The sequence below is a fragment of the Lissotriton helveticus genome, chromosome 5_1 (assembly GCF_964261635.1).
Source record: "Lissotriton helveticus chromosome 5_1, aLisHel1.1, whole genome shotgun sequence".
NCBI lineage: Eukaryota > Metazoa > Chordata > Amphibia > Caudata > Salamandridae > Lissotriton > Lissotriton helveticus.
This window is the reverse complement of record NC_136065.1, coordinates 170,409,986-170,423,045: the sequence shown is the minus strand read 5'-3', so window position 1 is coordinate 170,423,045 and position 13,060 is coordinate 170,409,986. Positions and strand designations below refer to the sequence as shown.

Sequence of the window (13,060 nt, the reverse complement as noted above, 5' to 3'; positions counted from 1 at the left end):
ACATCAGTGCGTGTGAATGGGGTAAAAGTGTATGCAGGACTGAGAGCCTATGTTGTATGTATTTGTGGCACTGGAATGCCTTTCGTCATATGAGGCACTGTTATGTGTATTATACAAACATAGAACCATTTTTTTATATGAGAGAAATTTAAAGTACAGAAAACGTACTGCAAAAATGTACTTGATATGGAACATTTTTCTACATTTTAAATGTCTCCCACTTAAAATAATGGCTGTATTTTTCAGTTATAAATATGGCACTGTCTCTACCATACACTGGGAGCAAGGTGCCTGCTGTGTGTAAAGGCGACACTTTAAAATGGGAGAAAATTAAACTGAAGAGTTAACTTTATGTTTAATGGATTCTATAAAATGCATCATTCACATTTATTCTCCATTTCTAGGTGTCACATATACAAAACTCAGGCATCTTGCTCCCAGTGGCCAGTAGACAAGGTGCCATATTTATAACAGACAAATACAACCATTTGTTAAAATGCGAGGAATTTGAAGTGAAGAAACATGCTACATAAAACATTAAAAGAGGCTTAACTGAAAGTGGAAAAAACATTATGGCAATGTTTCATAGAAATATTTTTCTTCACGTTAAAGCTGCCCCATTTAAAATAGGTGAGTGTATTTTTCAGTTATAGATATGAAACAGTTTGAACTAATACAAACACCAGGTATCACATAGCAGATAAGAAGAGGTTCACAGATGGTAATTCCGATGCAGGACTTTCCACATCAGAACATGGCTCCCCGAATGTATCACATTTCTCTTTTTTTGCCCTGTTCATTGGTTTTGAAAATGCTCAATAAAGTTTTTCTGAACTCCCAAAAAAAAGGATGGAACAGTGTCTACTGAGAGCACGAAGCCTGCTGTTTGTAAATGGGACACTTTGAAATGGAAGAAACCTTAATGATAAAGTTAAGTCTTCATTTTAGTTATCTGTTCATTTTAATTTTCTACTATTTAAAAGCATTCAGAAACATAATTTTGTTCTCGCACTCCAATATTGAGTGGACATGGACTTAATTAAGAGTTAAATACCTCAGTGCTTCTGCCTCTGGGCCCTGGAACATACATCAGACTCCAGAATTGCTCATTTTCAGGCCCTGCTGTCTGGGGCCTGAAGATAATAATGTAAAATAAACACAGTCTTCCCATAACTTTAATAGAGAGATGTGACCGTGTGCTTTTTTTAGCTTTTTTTAAAATGAACTTAAGGCTGTGAGCTACTCTGAATGTATCAATGAGCTACTGGTAGTTCATGATGGACTAGTTGGAGACAATTTAAACTAAACAAATAAATATTCTGAAGAATTTTGATCTATTTTGTTTTAGCACTACTATAACAGAAAGCAGACAATTTTTCAGAACCTGGTGAAGAATTTGTATGTACTATTACACAAGAGCACTTTCTATGACACATAATTCAGCAGATTTTCAACAAACGTCCAGTGACCATGGCAGCACACATCTTTATTGAGAATTTAATCCAGACTAGACGAACAACTCATCACTTTGTTGATGCCAATTTGTATTTGGATCAAAGCAGCAAATATTCTTAAAAGCCAACAGCAGTCAGGGTCCATCAAAAGAGACAACAAACTGTCTTAGTCTATATTTATAGATCCTTAAATTGAAGGCATATGCTTAATGGTTGACAACACAGATGGTATAGACTTGGCAACAGACAGTATACCATTTTGTGGGACAACCTTCGGTCAGCTTACAAATTTGCCTCTCAGCCAATCCATAGTACATTTCCTTATGCACAAGAATTAACTAGGTCCAAAGTAGCATGACATTTTGATATCTATGTAAGTATTTGAAACATTCTATTGAAACTCAGAACAAAAGCAGTTTGCGTGAATAGCAACAGACAGACTACCAAGCTTATTGTCCCCCACACCAAAAACAGTTCAAAATGGTTACAGCACAATGGGCTGAGAGTACGTCTTTATTCCTGGTAGCTAGGAGTTTGAATTTCCTGCAATGAGAAAATAAATTTTACTTTTACTCTATCAATACATAAATAATCTCAGCACAAGGCACTCAGGTCTGCGAAACATCCAATCCTTTCAGTAGCCCATGATCACTCACCAAAAACCTACTGGCACGCCACCAAACCATGTGCAGAATATTCAATGAGGCGTCACCGCACATCCAGAGATTCTAAGCCCTGCAACAGTCTGACAGAACACTTAATAATGGTACAAGGTTTGCCAAACTCTTAAAAAGAGAAATAAAAAACAGAACAGCAACTTTTATTTCAGATTCAACTGGAAATCAGAAACTCTCATAACGCTTTCCAGTTATCAGTCTCAACTGCAGGATCATATGTGCAAGACTGTTCCTGACCCAATTGTCAAGCGGGTGTGGATGGATTTACCTTGAGCCCACCACCTGTGAGGCTTTGCCTTATTACAATATACCCAACATTGATAACCTACTTGCCCCACTTTCCCTTCATAAGCACTCTGAGGCAATTTTCAAAAACCCTAATAAAGGTGTACAAACACACACATCCAACTCAGTGCTTGGCTATACTTTCCAGTTTGTAATGGAATGTAGCAGCCACAGATGTGATGTCTTCTTCTGTCAGGGATATAGGTGTATGCTGAAAAAAGCCTCACTTCCCTCCAAAGATAAATGAGGGAAGTACGTTTAGTACACAGAAGCATTGCTTAACTCTTCATTATATGTGGCAACATGTAACTTTTTCTTTAAACACAATTTAAAACAGTATTGCTCTTGAAAAATAAAATAGTTTGATTAATATCAAGAGTCAAAACTTCGAGGATTTTCACCCAAATGGCTCCTGCGTAGACATACTCATTTCCTAGCAGTCCCTTTTTAGGAGAAACAGTTTTGATATCAGAAGATAGATTGTTTGTGTTGCTGCAAGTTTAAGCTTCTTAAAAATCTATTTGGCGTTAGGTTTTCAAGGGAGAGTTGCACCTTCTGTATCTTTCAAACTAAAACAGTTAGGACATGAACAGACACTCTCGTCACCAGACAGTGAGAGACACTAGCATTTTTCCGTGTCACTTACTTTGTATATCCTCCTCATAAATTTGGTAGAAGTATCTTTCCCAAAGACACTAGTGACAAAATATGTAGCTGTTTTCAGGAACAAGCATCGTGCTCAACAGGAATAAACATATATGGGTAAAAATGTAATTACTATGTTGATCTAACCTCATAAAGATATGATACACTAAAAAAACATCTGAAATAGGCCAATATGCCTCCAGGATGAGAGTGCCAAAATGTACACTGTCAAGAGTGTATTTTTAAGCACACCACAAATTCCGAAATCCAAAGGGGACATAATTCAACACTTTTTTTGTCCTAATTTCATATTGAAATCTCAGTAGTTGGAGTACACGCACAAATTTGTGTACCTTTCTCGAACAAATATACAACAAAAAATATAAAGAGAGAAACAATGATAAAACTTGATGATAAAACAGGTCTATTCTTGACGTGTGGTCGCATAAAAATCTAAGAGTCCAAGTCCACAGTAACATCTTGAAAGCTCCTTTCATGTGCATTGTCAAAACTGTTTTTCCCATGAAGCTGTTTGAGGTGCTTTCTTAAAACAGGTTTATGAGCAAACACCATATCACAGTAATTACATTTATGGGGCTTATCACCACTGTGAAGGTTCAGATGATCTTGTAGCGAGCATTTTTGAGAAAATGTTTTCCCGCATATCTTGCACTGGAAAGGCTTAATTCCCGCATGTACTCTCATATGCCGGTGCAGATTTCCTTTCTGAGTGAATGTTTTCCCACAGAGAAGACACATGAACAGTTTGTGCAATTTCAAATGACTGGCATAGTTTTCCAAATGACGAAATACTCTGGTGCACTTAGGGCACTGATGATGCCACTGAAGCCCTTTATCCATCATCCTGTTCATAGGTCCAAACATTTCTTTAGCTTCGAGCACCATATTGTCGCTGCCTGTATCCGAGAGGTCATAGTTCTGGAGTTGGTTGTCTTCAGTTTCATTGACTTTATTTTCAACAGTTGAGTTTATCAGTGAGTGTTGTGGCTCAGATCCATGCAGAGCAGATTGTTCTGAAGAAATAAAATGGTTCAAATTTTTCTTCTCAGATGCTTCTCCGAATGTCTCCACTTTGACAATCTGAATATCACCATCATCCATGTCATCACTATCTTCAGACAAAGGAGAACAAGGAGAACTTTGCAACAAATGATCTTCAATCTCGTCATCACTCTTCTTCAATTCAGAAGAATCACTTTCGTGTTCACATTTTTCTTCAGTATCCAAAGTCTCTTTTGGTTTTATGAACTTCCAGAGGGCCTGTATACATCTTTTCACAACATGGCTCATTTGAAGAAAGCTAGCAGCAGTTAGGTAGTTTACAAGCTCGATTTCTGGAAACTCCAGCATACCAGTATAACAGGATAAGAGCAATTGCCTCCCTGCTTCAGAACTTTGCAAAATGGAGATCTCGACTTCTTGTTCATCATTCAACAAAAAACGATCTCTTAAATAAGGTGATCCTGCAGCAAATACAATTTTATGTCCTTTGATTTCAACGTCATCAATATGTACAGTCACATCACAAAACTTATTTTCCTTCCGTAGTTTGTTCATGGTCTGTAACATTGAATCTCCATAATTCTCAAATTTGAACTGAAGGTGATCAGAGCGTTCACACATTTTTGCAGACCTAGATGAAAACAAACATAAAAATAAGTTAATTGTTTTGTTAGGAGGATCCATGCAACAAGATTTAATTCATTAATATCAAATATGTGTTATAACACTCAACATCTTTGCCATTTACCAAGGGCGATTCTTGAGTGTGAGGAACCCAATACAGGAGGGCCACTACACCATAGGCAAAACTATGGCTCAGTAACTTATGACTGTCCTCGGTCTGGTGTGGAGAGTGCTAGGGAGAGGGGAAACTGCATACCACACAGCTGCAAGACCGCCATGTGGTCTAATGCATGAGGCTTGCAGATGCCGATGGAGGGCAGGAGAATCTGTATTTGAAAGCAGTGACCAGTGGGCTAAATCAAAAACACTAAGCACAACTGGAAGACAAGCTTCTCAGGACGCATCAAAGGGATTTGTGAAAGTCAGCCTCTAGGTCTGCCTAATTTGCATACTTTCTATCAGGAACCCATGAGGAGCAAGGTACCCTCAAAGTGCTCGAATTTGTTTTGTAAAGAAGACAGGAGGAACAGAGAATCCTATAAGTATCCCATGTTCAGGGAGAAAAGTGCTGTCCTAAGTCTGCCGAAGGGCAGAATCAGAGACACCAAGACAAAATGGGGTTTGTTTTAAGTCACTCCCAGGCTGAGCTTTTGCGTTGCCTAGAGAGTTTTTGACCCCCATCTTTTGCGAGTCGTAAGTCGTTACTTAGCAACCTGAGATAACATACGAAACCATCATTGTTGTTGAAATGTTAATTTGTATTAATGCTGAAATGTTTTGATACCAATAGGTCTGAGTTTTGATAGTGAATAACCATTGTTAAACCCATTGTTTTCAAGCCAGGAGGCTTATGATATGGAATGGAACAATCAATGACAAATGGTATAAGCCGGACACCATTAGCAGCACCAGTAGGCTAAATTTTCTTGACCATATACCTCAGTTTGGTTTGCTATAAGCAAATTCAAGGGTAATGTGATTTTTAGTGTTAGAATCTGCAGGCACATGAACAGTTCAAAGTGACTCAAACCCAGATCTAATCCGGGTTCAGGAGTTAATTGTATACTGTGACAAGTTTTTTATCCCTCAGTTCGGTAAGACTTTGTGGGGGGTTCCAATTGTTTTTTCCCCATGTGCGGTTTTGTAAATAGTTGTAATTTTGAACATAATATTTAGTTGTGTATATTAACAAACTTTTCCTTTTCTTTTTATGTTAACATTTTATTAACATTTTCATGTGAAGGAATTACAGAATTGCAATAAAATAGAAACGAGAAGTAATGAAAAGGTGCAGTGGTATTTTGCACGTTACATGAGAATCCATTTGTAGATTTCATACAAGACACTATAAAGGCATTGCAGATCAAATCAGCAAACGTCATTGTATAAATCAAATCAGCAGAATCGGTGGATATTACAGCTGCCATTATTGGCTCCCAGAAATTGGTGGCGGTATACTTCCTGTGTGAGGGGAGAGTAGAGTGGAGAGGAACATGTAAGTAATGAGGAGATGGGGAGTACAGGCGTTATAAGGAAGGAGGAGGACCACTTGTTTTGAGACTTTTTAATGGAATTGGGAGTGTGTTCCTGAAGGATTTTATAGAGTTTAGAGGCTTGGTGGTCTTGGGATGCAACAAAAGCTAGTTTCTTTAGAATGCTTGGGTTTTATGGGTTCAGGAAGGGTTGATTATTGTTAATCGCAAATCTGAGTTTGAGGAAATTGTAGAATTCCTGGTTAGGGATGTTAAAGGTTGTTTGCAAGAGTGACAAGGGAATCGAATTTGCTCTCAACCACACCCTTAACAAATAAAATGTTGTGATGAGTAGCTACCACCACTGGGGAGGGGAGGGCTGAGGGGGGAAGAGGGTGGGGGTTGTGTTTTGATGTTGTTAATGGGCATCCCTCATATCGCTTCTTTCATGACAATGCCTACCAGGGGACTTGCAAGTGGAAGCTCACCGTTTGACCTAGCGTAAGGTGGCGGATGTTAGTTTCTGCCTGGGGCACGTAGGTCTCAGCCAAACTGATGTGGAGGCATCTGCCCTGACTTTCATTGATCTCCCACTTACCTCACAGGCCGTTTGGAACGCCCGTCTATATCAGGGACTGCACCTATTGAAGCGTTATCCTGTCTGTTAAGGGTCTGGTTAAAAGGAGCTCTGGCCGACTTAACGGGACGCGGGTGGGCGGATTTCAATGCTACCCCCTGCGTGGGACGATGTGCGGGATTGTCGCATTTTTTCTCTGTGTTTTAAAATCAATAAACATATCTTTGAAGAAAAAAATAAATGTTGTGATGACCTGGTGTTTGCCAATGGAGACTTTTACCATTAATATTTATTAGTGGGTTATGCCATAGCGAGGCGTACGAAGGGTGTTTGAGTTTGACAAAGCATTTGCTGTCCAGATATTTAGCTGCCAGTATCGTGTGTCTGATTATATTTAAGGAGTGCAGGGGCTTAAAGTGTTTTATTGCAATAGCAGCTAAGGGCCTGAACGGGGAGAAGAGACCCCTCTCAATATCTTGGGAAAAAAGTGGGGGGGGGGGTCGCAAATGTTTCGGGTGAATCCAATATGTGGACGGTTGGAGTATTTTGAAGCTCGCAGAAGTTGGGGAGCCCGACGCTTCCTTTCTAATGGTCCAATAATAGGGCTTTGGTTGAGATTCTGGGCCTTTTACTTCACCAACTAAATTGGATGCTAGTCTTGCTGAGTAGTTTAAACAAGCATTAGAAATGCAATAGGTCTCGGATTTATTTGAGTTAGAACTAATGGCATTGTAAATGGGAATGTCTTTTAGCCATGTGTTATGAAGTGTATGCATGTGGTGTGTAGTGGAATTATGTGGGTTGGATTGGAATTGTAGCAATGGTGGCATGCTGCGCTTCAGATGAATATGTTTAAAAGTAAAGTGCACCATACTGCGATTGCTACAATAGGTAATTGTGGATGCGTTAACAATTGATGTGTGCACTGATGGCTGGTGGTGTGTGTGCCTGTAGAAATTGTGCACTGATGGCTGGTGGTGTGTGTGCTTCGTGGAAGCGTGCACTGCTGGCTGGAGGTGTGTGTGCTTGGTGGAAGTGTGCACAGACGGCTGGAGGTGTGTGTGCCTGGTGAAAGCATGCACTGATGTCTGGTGTTGTGTGCCTGGTGGATGCCTGCACTGACAGCTGATGGTGTTTGTGCCCGGTGAAAGCGTGCACTGACGGATGGTGGTGTTTATGCCCGGTGAAAGTGTGCAGTGACGGCTGGTGGTGAGTGTGTGTGGTGGTGAGTGGGTGTGGTGGTGAGTGGGTGTGGTAGTGGGTGTGGTGGTGAGTGTGTGTGGTGGTGAGTGTGTGTGGTGAGTGTGTTTGTATGGTGGTGTGTGTGTGTGTGTGTGTGTGGTGGTGTGTGTGTGTGTGCGCGTGTGTGGTGGTGTGTGTGTGCGTGTGTGGTGGTGTGTGTGTGGTGGTGTGTGTGGTGGTGTGTGTGTGGTGGTGTGTGTGTGGTGGTGTGTGTGTGGTGGTGTGTGTGTGTGTGCGTGTGTGGTGGTGTGCGTGTGTGGGTGTGTGTGTGTGGTGGTGTGTGTGGTGTGTGTGTGTGGTGGTGAGAGTGGTGTGTGTAGTCTTGTGTGTGTGGTCTTGTGTGTGTGGTGTGGTCTTATCCTGCGCACTCACTCTTACTCTGCAGTCATTCTGCACTCACTCTTACTCTGCACTCATTCTGCAGCACACACTCTGCAGCACACACTCTGCAGCACACACTCACAAGCACACACTCACAAGCACGCACTCACAAGCACGCACACACTCACAAGCACGCACACACTCACAAGCACGCACACACTCGCACACACTCTGCAGCACTCACTTCTCACTCTGCAACACTCACTAACACTCTGAATCTGCACTCTGAATCTGCACTCACAATATACACATGCACATACCCTAACCTATGTGTAGGATTCGACCACTGACCCCCTGCACACTAATCGACACATAGCCATGATCATGCAACCAGCGCTTGCTTCAAGAAGAAACCACACCGGAGAATGTCAACATATGGTAATCTGAAAGGTTGCTATGTTTTCTTTACACGATGACACGGTATTACACCCAGCCTAAGGGTGATGGTCTATGGGGCAGATGCTTCCCACATGTCAACAAACGCATGCATGTCCATTCACGGTTCCTCCTACACGGACTACTGAAAAGCCAAATTAAGAGTGGTTTGGGTCGCGCCTCCCCTAAAAAAGGCATCACACACAGACACACAACAGGCCTCCTGGTGTAGCGGTCACTGTCCACGCCTGAATGACAATATAAACAGTCAGAGACTCCTGCAAGAAAGTACTAAGCACTTGATAAATAGAGTGTGTTCCGGTGGAGTGTGCTATCCCCGCCTCGAGGTCTGTGTGTTTATGTATCACCATATTACTTTGTCTTCCACGTTCCTCTCAAGGCCGCACTTCACCGGCAAAGCGCGATTCCATCATTTAAAAAAAAATATATCAGGTGGATTATTAACTTTCAGCAAAATATTCCCGGGCAGGAGGTTGAATAAAAGAGAAACCTCTGGGACTGTTTTGGGGAAGGCGGCACTGCCCCCAAATAATCCATAACTGCCACGCTCACAGCAGGTTTCTGCCCTTCTCGTGCTGTGCCGATGATGGGTCTATAGTAGACAAAGGCAGTGCAGTACCGTACCGTCCCGTCCCGTCGTGCACCACTCGCGTGCAAACTCTGGATCTGATAATGAGGAGAAATGCCACCCGACCAGGCTGGGGCGAGAGGGGCACCGCTCGGGAAAGTGCACGGACGGGTGTTCTCTGCCACGAGCCTTCCTTTCGCACATCGCCCAGCTCAGCAACACGTTTTCAGCACCTTCACTTATATACAAAGTTGGCAGTTGTGGCACCAGTGTGTTTGCGACACATTTAACAGTTGTAGGAAATCCAAACAGCTCAATCGTTTTTATTTTCCATACAAATCCGTTCTAGGGAGGAAGTTTGAGCTTTGGCACGAACCCACCGACCAAGCCCAACAGAGGCAAGTGATGCTCAGTGGTTCCTGCTGCCCCAGACCTCTCTCACTCATCTCTCAGGGGGCAGGCACTTACTGCTGCACTCCGCGTCCACGCAGCGCTTCAGGTCCGAGAACCTCCGGTCCAAGGAGTCCTTCTTCTTGCCCAGGCTGGGCCAGCAGCAGAGCAGGGCGGCCAGGAGGCAGAGGAGGCGCCCAGCTGCAGCCATGTTGCCAGCAGTGCCGGCTGGAGTGTGTATGTGTGGATGGAGCCTGGAGACGCGCATGCGCGCCGAGCGGCAGACACGTCAGCAGGAGACAGCAGAGCACGGATCTGTGCAAGGAGGATGTGGAAGAAGGAAGGGAACAGCAGAAGGAGGAGGGGAGAAGGGTCCGTGGCTGCCGCTACATCATCACCGCATTCCAGAGCCATGAAAGGAGATGGGTAGGGGCACATCCTCCCGCAGCCAATGACGCCAGCGTATCTTGTCTCCGTGAAATGGATTACAAAAAAAAGAAACGTGTGCCCAGCATCCGTCTTCTATTACCGCGGCCCCTGACAGCTGGTAATTGATGATATATGCCCTTCTGGTGCTCGTGTCCGCACGGAAAATGCAGGAAGTGGAGAAAATCTACAGCCTATGGCCTATTGCGTGCTGTCTTCTAAAAAGACAGGCATGCGAGGCCCAATTACCATGCAGATGGCAAAAAACGAACACGAAAAATCACGAGCATTCAGGAATTTTTGGGTTGCTTCTCGGAGACCCTGATTATAGAACTCTTGGCTCCGCCCACACTGCTGTGGAATACCCTCCCCCTTCATATCAAAACCTGCCCGCCTCTGCTCGCCTTCAGGAAACTAGTAAAGACATGGCTTTTTAATCAATAGTTCCTCACAAGAACAAACCACATTTTAAGAAAGCATACATGTATATGCTTTTTTTAAATGTGGTGTGTTCTTGTGAGGAACTCTTGAGTTATGGCGGTATACAAATAATAATCCATTGTGTGGTACTAATAGGGATCTGTTTAGTTTTTTTGTTTATTACTCCTCGTCCCTAAGAACGGAATCGTGAGACCTCCCTTTTTCTTTGAAACTTTTTAATCAATAGCCACTGGCTCCAAGTTTGGTCTTCTATGCAGTCCGTAGCGCTGAAACACCCAAGGGAATTTGCACGCGCTACAAATTGCTTAAAATAATTTTTAAAAAAATAAGAGCAATTTTCACAACTGGGTGAAGGCAGTTGCCACCTGGGTGAAGGACTGCGGCCTCAACACACCACTCCCTCCGCTTGGGATGACTTCTGGTGGCCCATGGCGATCAGGAACCCTCCCCACACCCACCGACCATGCTAGCAATCATCCTTGACTCCTCACTTTCAATGAACCACCAAATCAATGTATCCTCATCCTCCTGCTGCCACACGCTCTGCCTGCTTCGGAAGATTTTCAAGTGTATCCCCAACAAGTCCAGGAGAACGGTCAAGCAGGCGCTTGTCAGCAGCAAGCTCGACAACGGCAATGCACTCTATGCCGGCACGGCCTAAAAACGCAAAAGAAACTGCAAAGCATCCAGAACGCCTTAGCCAGATTTTTCCTGGACATCCCCTACTACAGCCACATTTCGGTCACCTGAAAGACCTCCACTGTCTCCCGATCAATAAAAGAACCACCTTCAAGCACCTCATGCATACCTACAAAGCTCTCCACAACACCAGATCAGCAAACATTAAGTAGGGATATTTGCCTATAGTTTTTGCCATCTAATGGGTCTGTTGTCTCTGTGGATAATGGTTATTATAGCCTCTGAGAAGTTCAGACCTGTTTTGCCTTTAGAGGAATAAAAATTAAAGAGGGATTTTAGGTGCAATGTAAGTTGTGGCTTGAACGTTTTGTCAGCAGTCAGACCCCGTGCTTTCTTTATTTTGAGTGTTTTGATCGCCTTGTCTATTTCTTGTATTTCGAACAGTTTGTTTAGGGCAGTCTGGTCTGCCTCTATAATTGAGGGGAGTTTCTTATTTTTTACGTATTTTTCATAATATGTGATATCTGGTTGCCAATCCGGATGTATAATTCTTTGTGGTATTGTGCAAAGCAGGCTAGCTATGTTTTCCCAGATTTGCTCTTCATTGCAATTGTCGAGGAGTTCTGGCTTTTGACATTTAGGTACTTGGCTAGGCATTTTCTTGCTTTGTTGAATTCACATAACTTTTGCTTTGCTGATGTTCAGCCATATGTGAGCTCTCTCGCTTATTAGTTTGTTTTATTGATATTATAATGTTTTCAGTTTGAGGATCACTTCAGTGGAGTGTTTGGAGACTAGAAGGCGCTCAAACTGTTTCACTTCAGATTCTAGTTTTTTTAAAGATATGTTTATTGCCATTTAAACATTACATTTGGCCATTCACTACTTTTCTGCTTATAAGTGATTGCCAACGTGCATTACAATAGCAGGATTGTTTGTTCGGAACGTCCCCAAGGTTTGTAATATGGGCTCAATGTATCGATTGCTCATATTTATATGTCTCGGTTCCTAGTGTCCCCAGCTGATGACAATGTGTGCATACCCTCCCCCCATCTCATAACCCATGGAGCCGAGTATGGATTCCAATACTCTCTCAGGATCATATTGGATTGTGGTTCTCAAGGGACTCTAAGTATGGGCCAATAGAGAAATGGGAAACAGGAAGCCACCAGAACAAAAAAAACTAGATAACTAATAAAACAGTATATCAACTATGTCTCTGAATGGGGTGATATGGGGCGCCCGGCACACCCCGGACTAAAGGAGGGTATATAATATGAGCTGCCACTAACTATTCACTACGCATGGTGATCCTGGCTGGAGAGTCTATGTCAGTGGGACTGGTAGAAGATCACAGCAACTGCGGTGCACAGGTTGGTGTAAGCAAGGTGCAGCACCTAGTGTGGGGTGGTCAATCCTAAAAAAAACAGTTTTTGAGGTCTATTTAACTGCAATAATTATAATCACAATACATAAGTATTAGTTCTTAGTCTTTAGTCTTAAATCCTGAAATATTATTTGTTCAGGCCAACACGTGTTTCACGACCAACTGTTGCTTCATTAGGGCCATCCAATACCTTTTCTTTACAAAACGTTAATCAGGATGATTATGCTCAAAGTTAAAGCGAAGCAGTGATAAAGTATTCTTCTTAAACTTCATGAATACTGTGGGTCCAGGGGAGAAGATAATATATTTATTTGATTCTTCCAAAGAGAAATATTCAACCATATTAATCGGTACGATAGCGGATAGCTCCATGAAATCTGCGGGTCTGTGAACCTAGTGTGAGATGGGCCTTACCCTCGGGTCACTAATTCCT

The 13,060-nt window shown here is 42.6% G+C and overlaps 1 protein-coding gene across 2 annotated transcripts in view; it reads right to left on the bottom strand.

Moving 5' to 3' along the window:
- Positions 1-1,465: 1,465 nt before the first annotated feature.
- ZBTB26 (zinc finger and BTB domain containing 26) overlaps positions 1,466-13,060 on the bottom strand; it is a 29,586-nt gene continuing 17,991 nt past the window's right edge. For both annotated transcript variants that reach the window (XM_078641969.1, XM_078641970.1), the window contains one exon: positions 1,466-4,715. In XM_078641969.1, the coding sequence (XP_078498095.1) occupies positions 3,515-4,705 (1,191 nt within the window). In that variant the 5' untranslated portion in view covers positions 4,706-4,715 and the 3' untranslated portion in view covers positions 1,466-3,514. The remainder of the gene's footprint in view (positions 4,716-13,060) is intronic.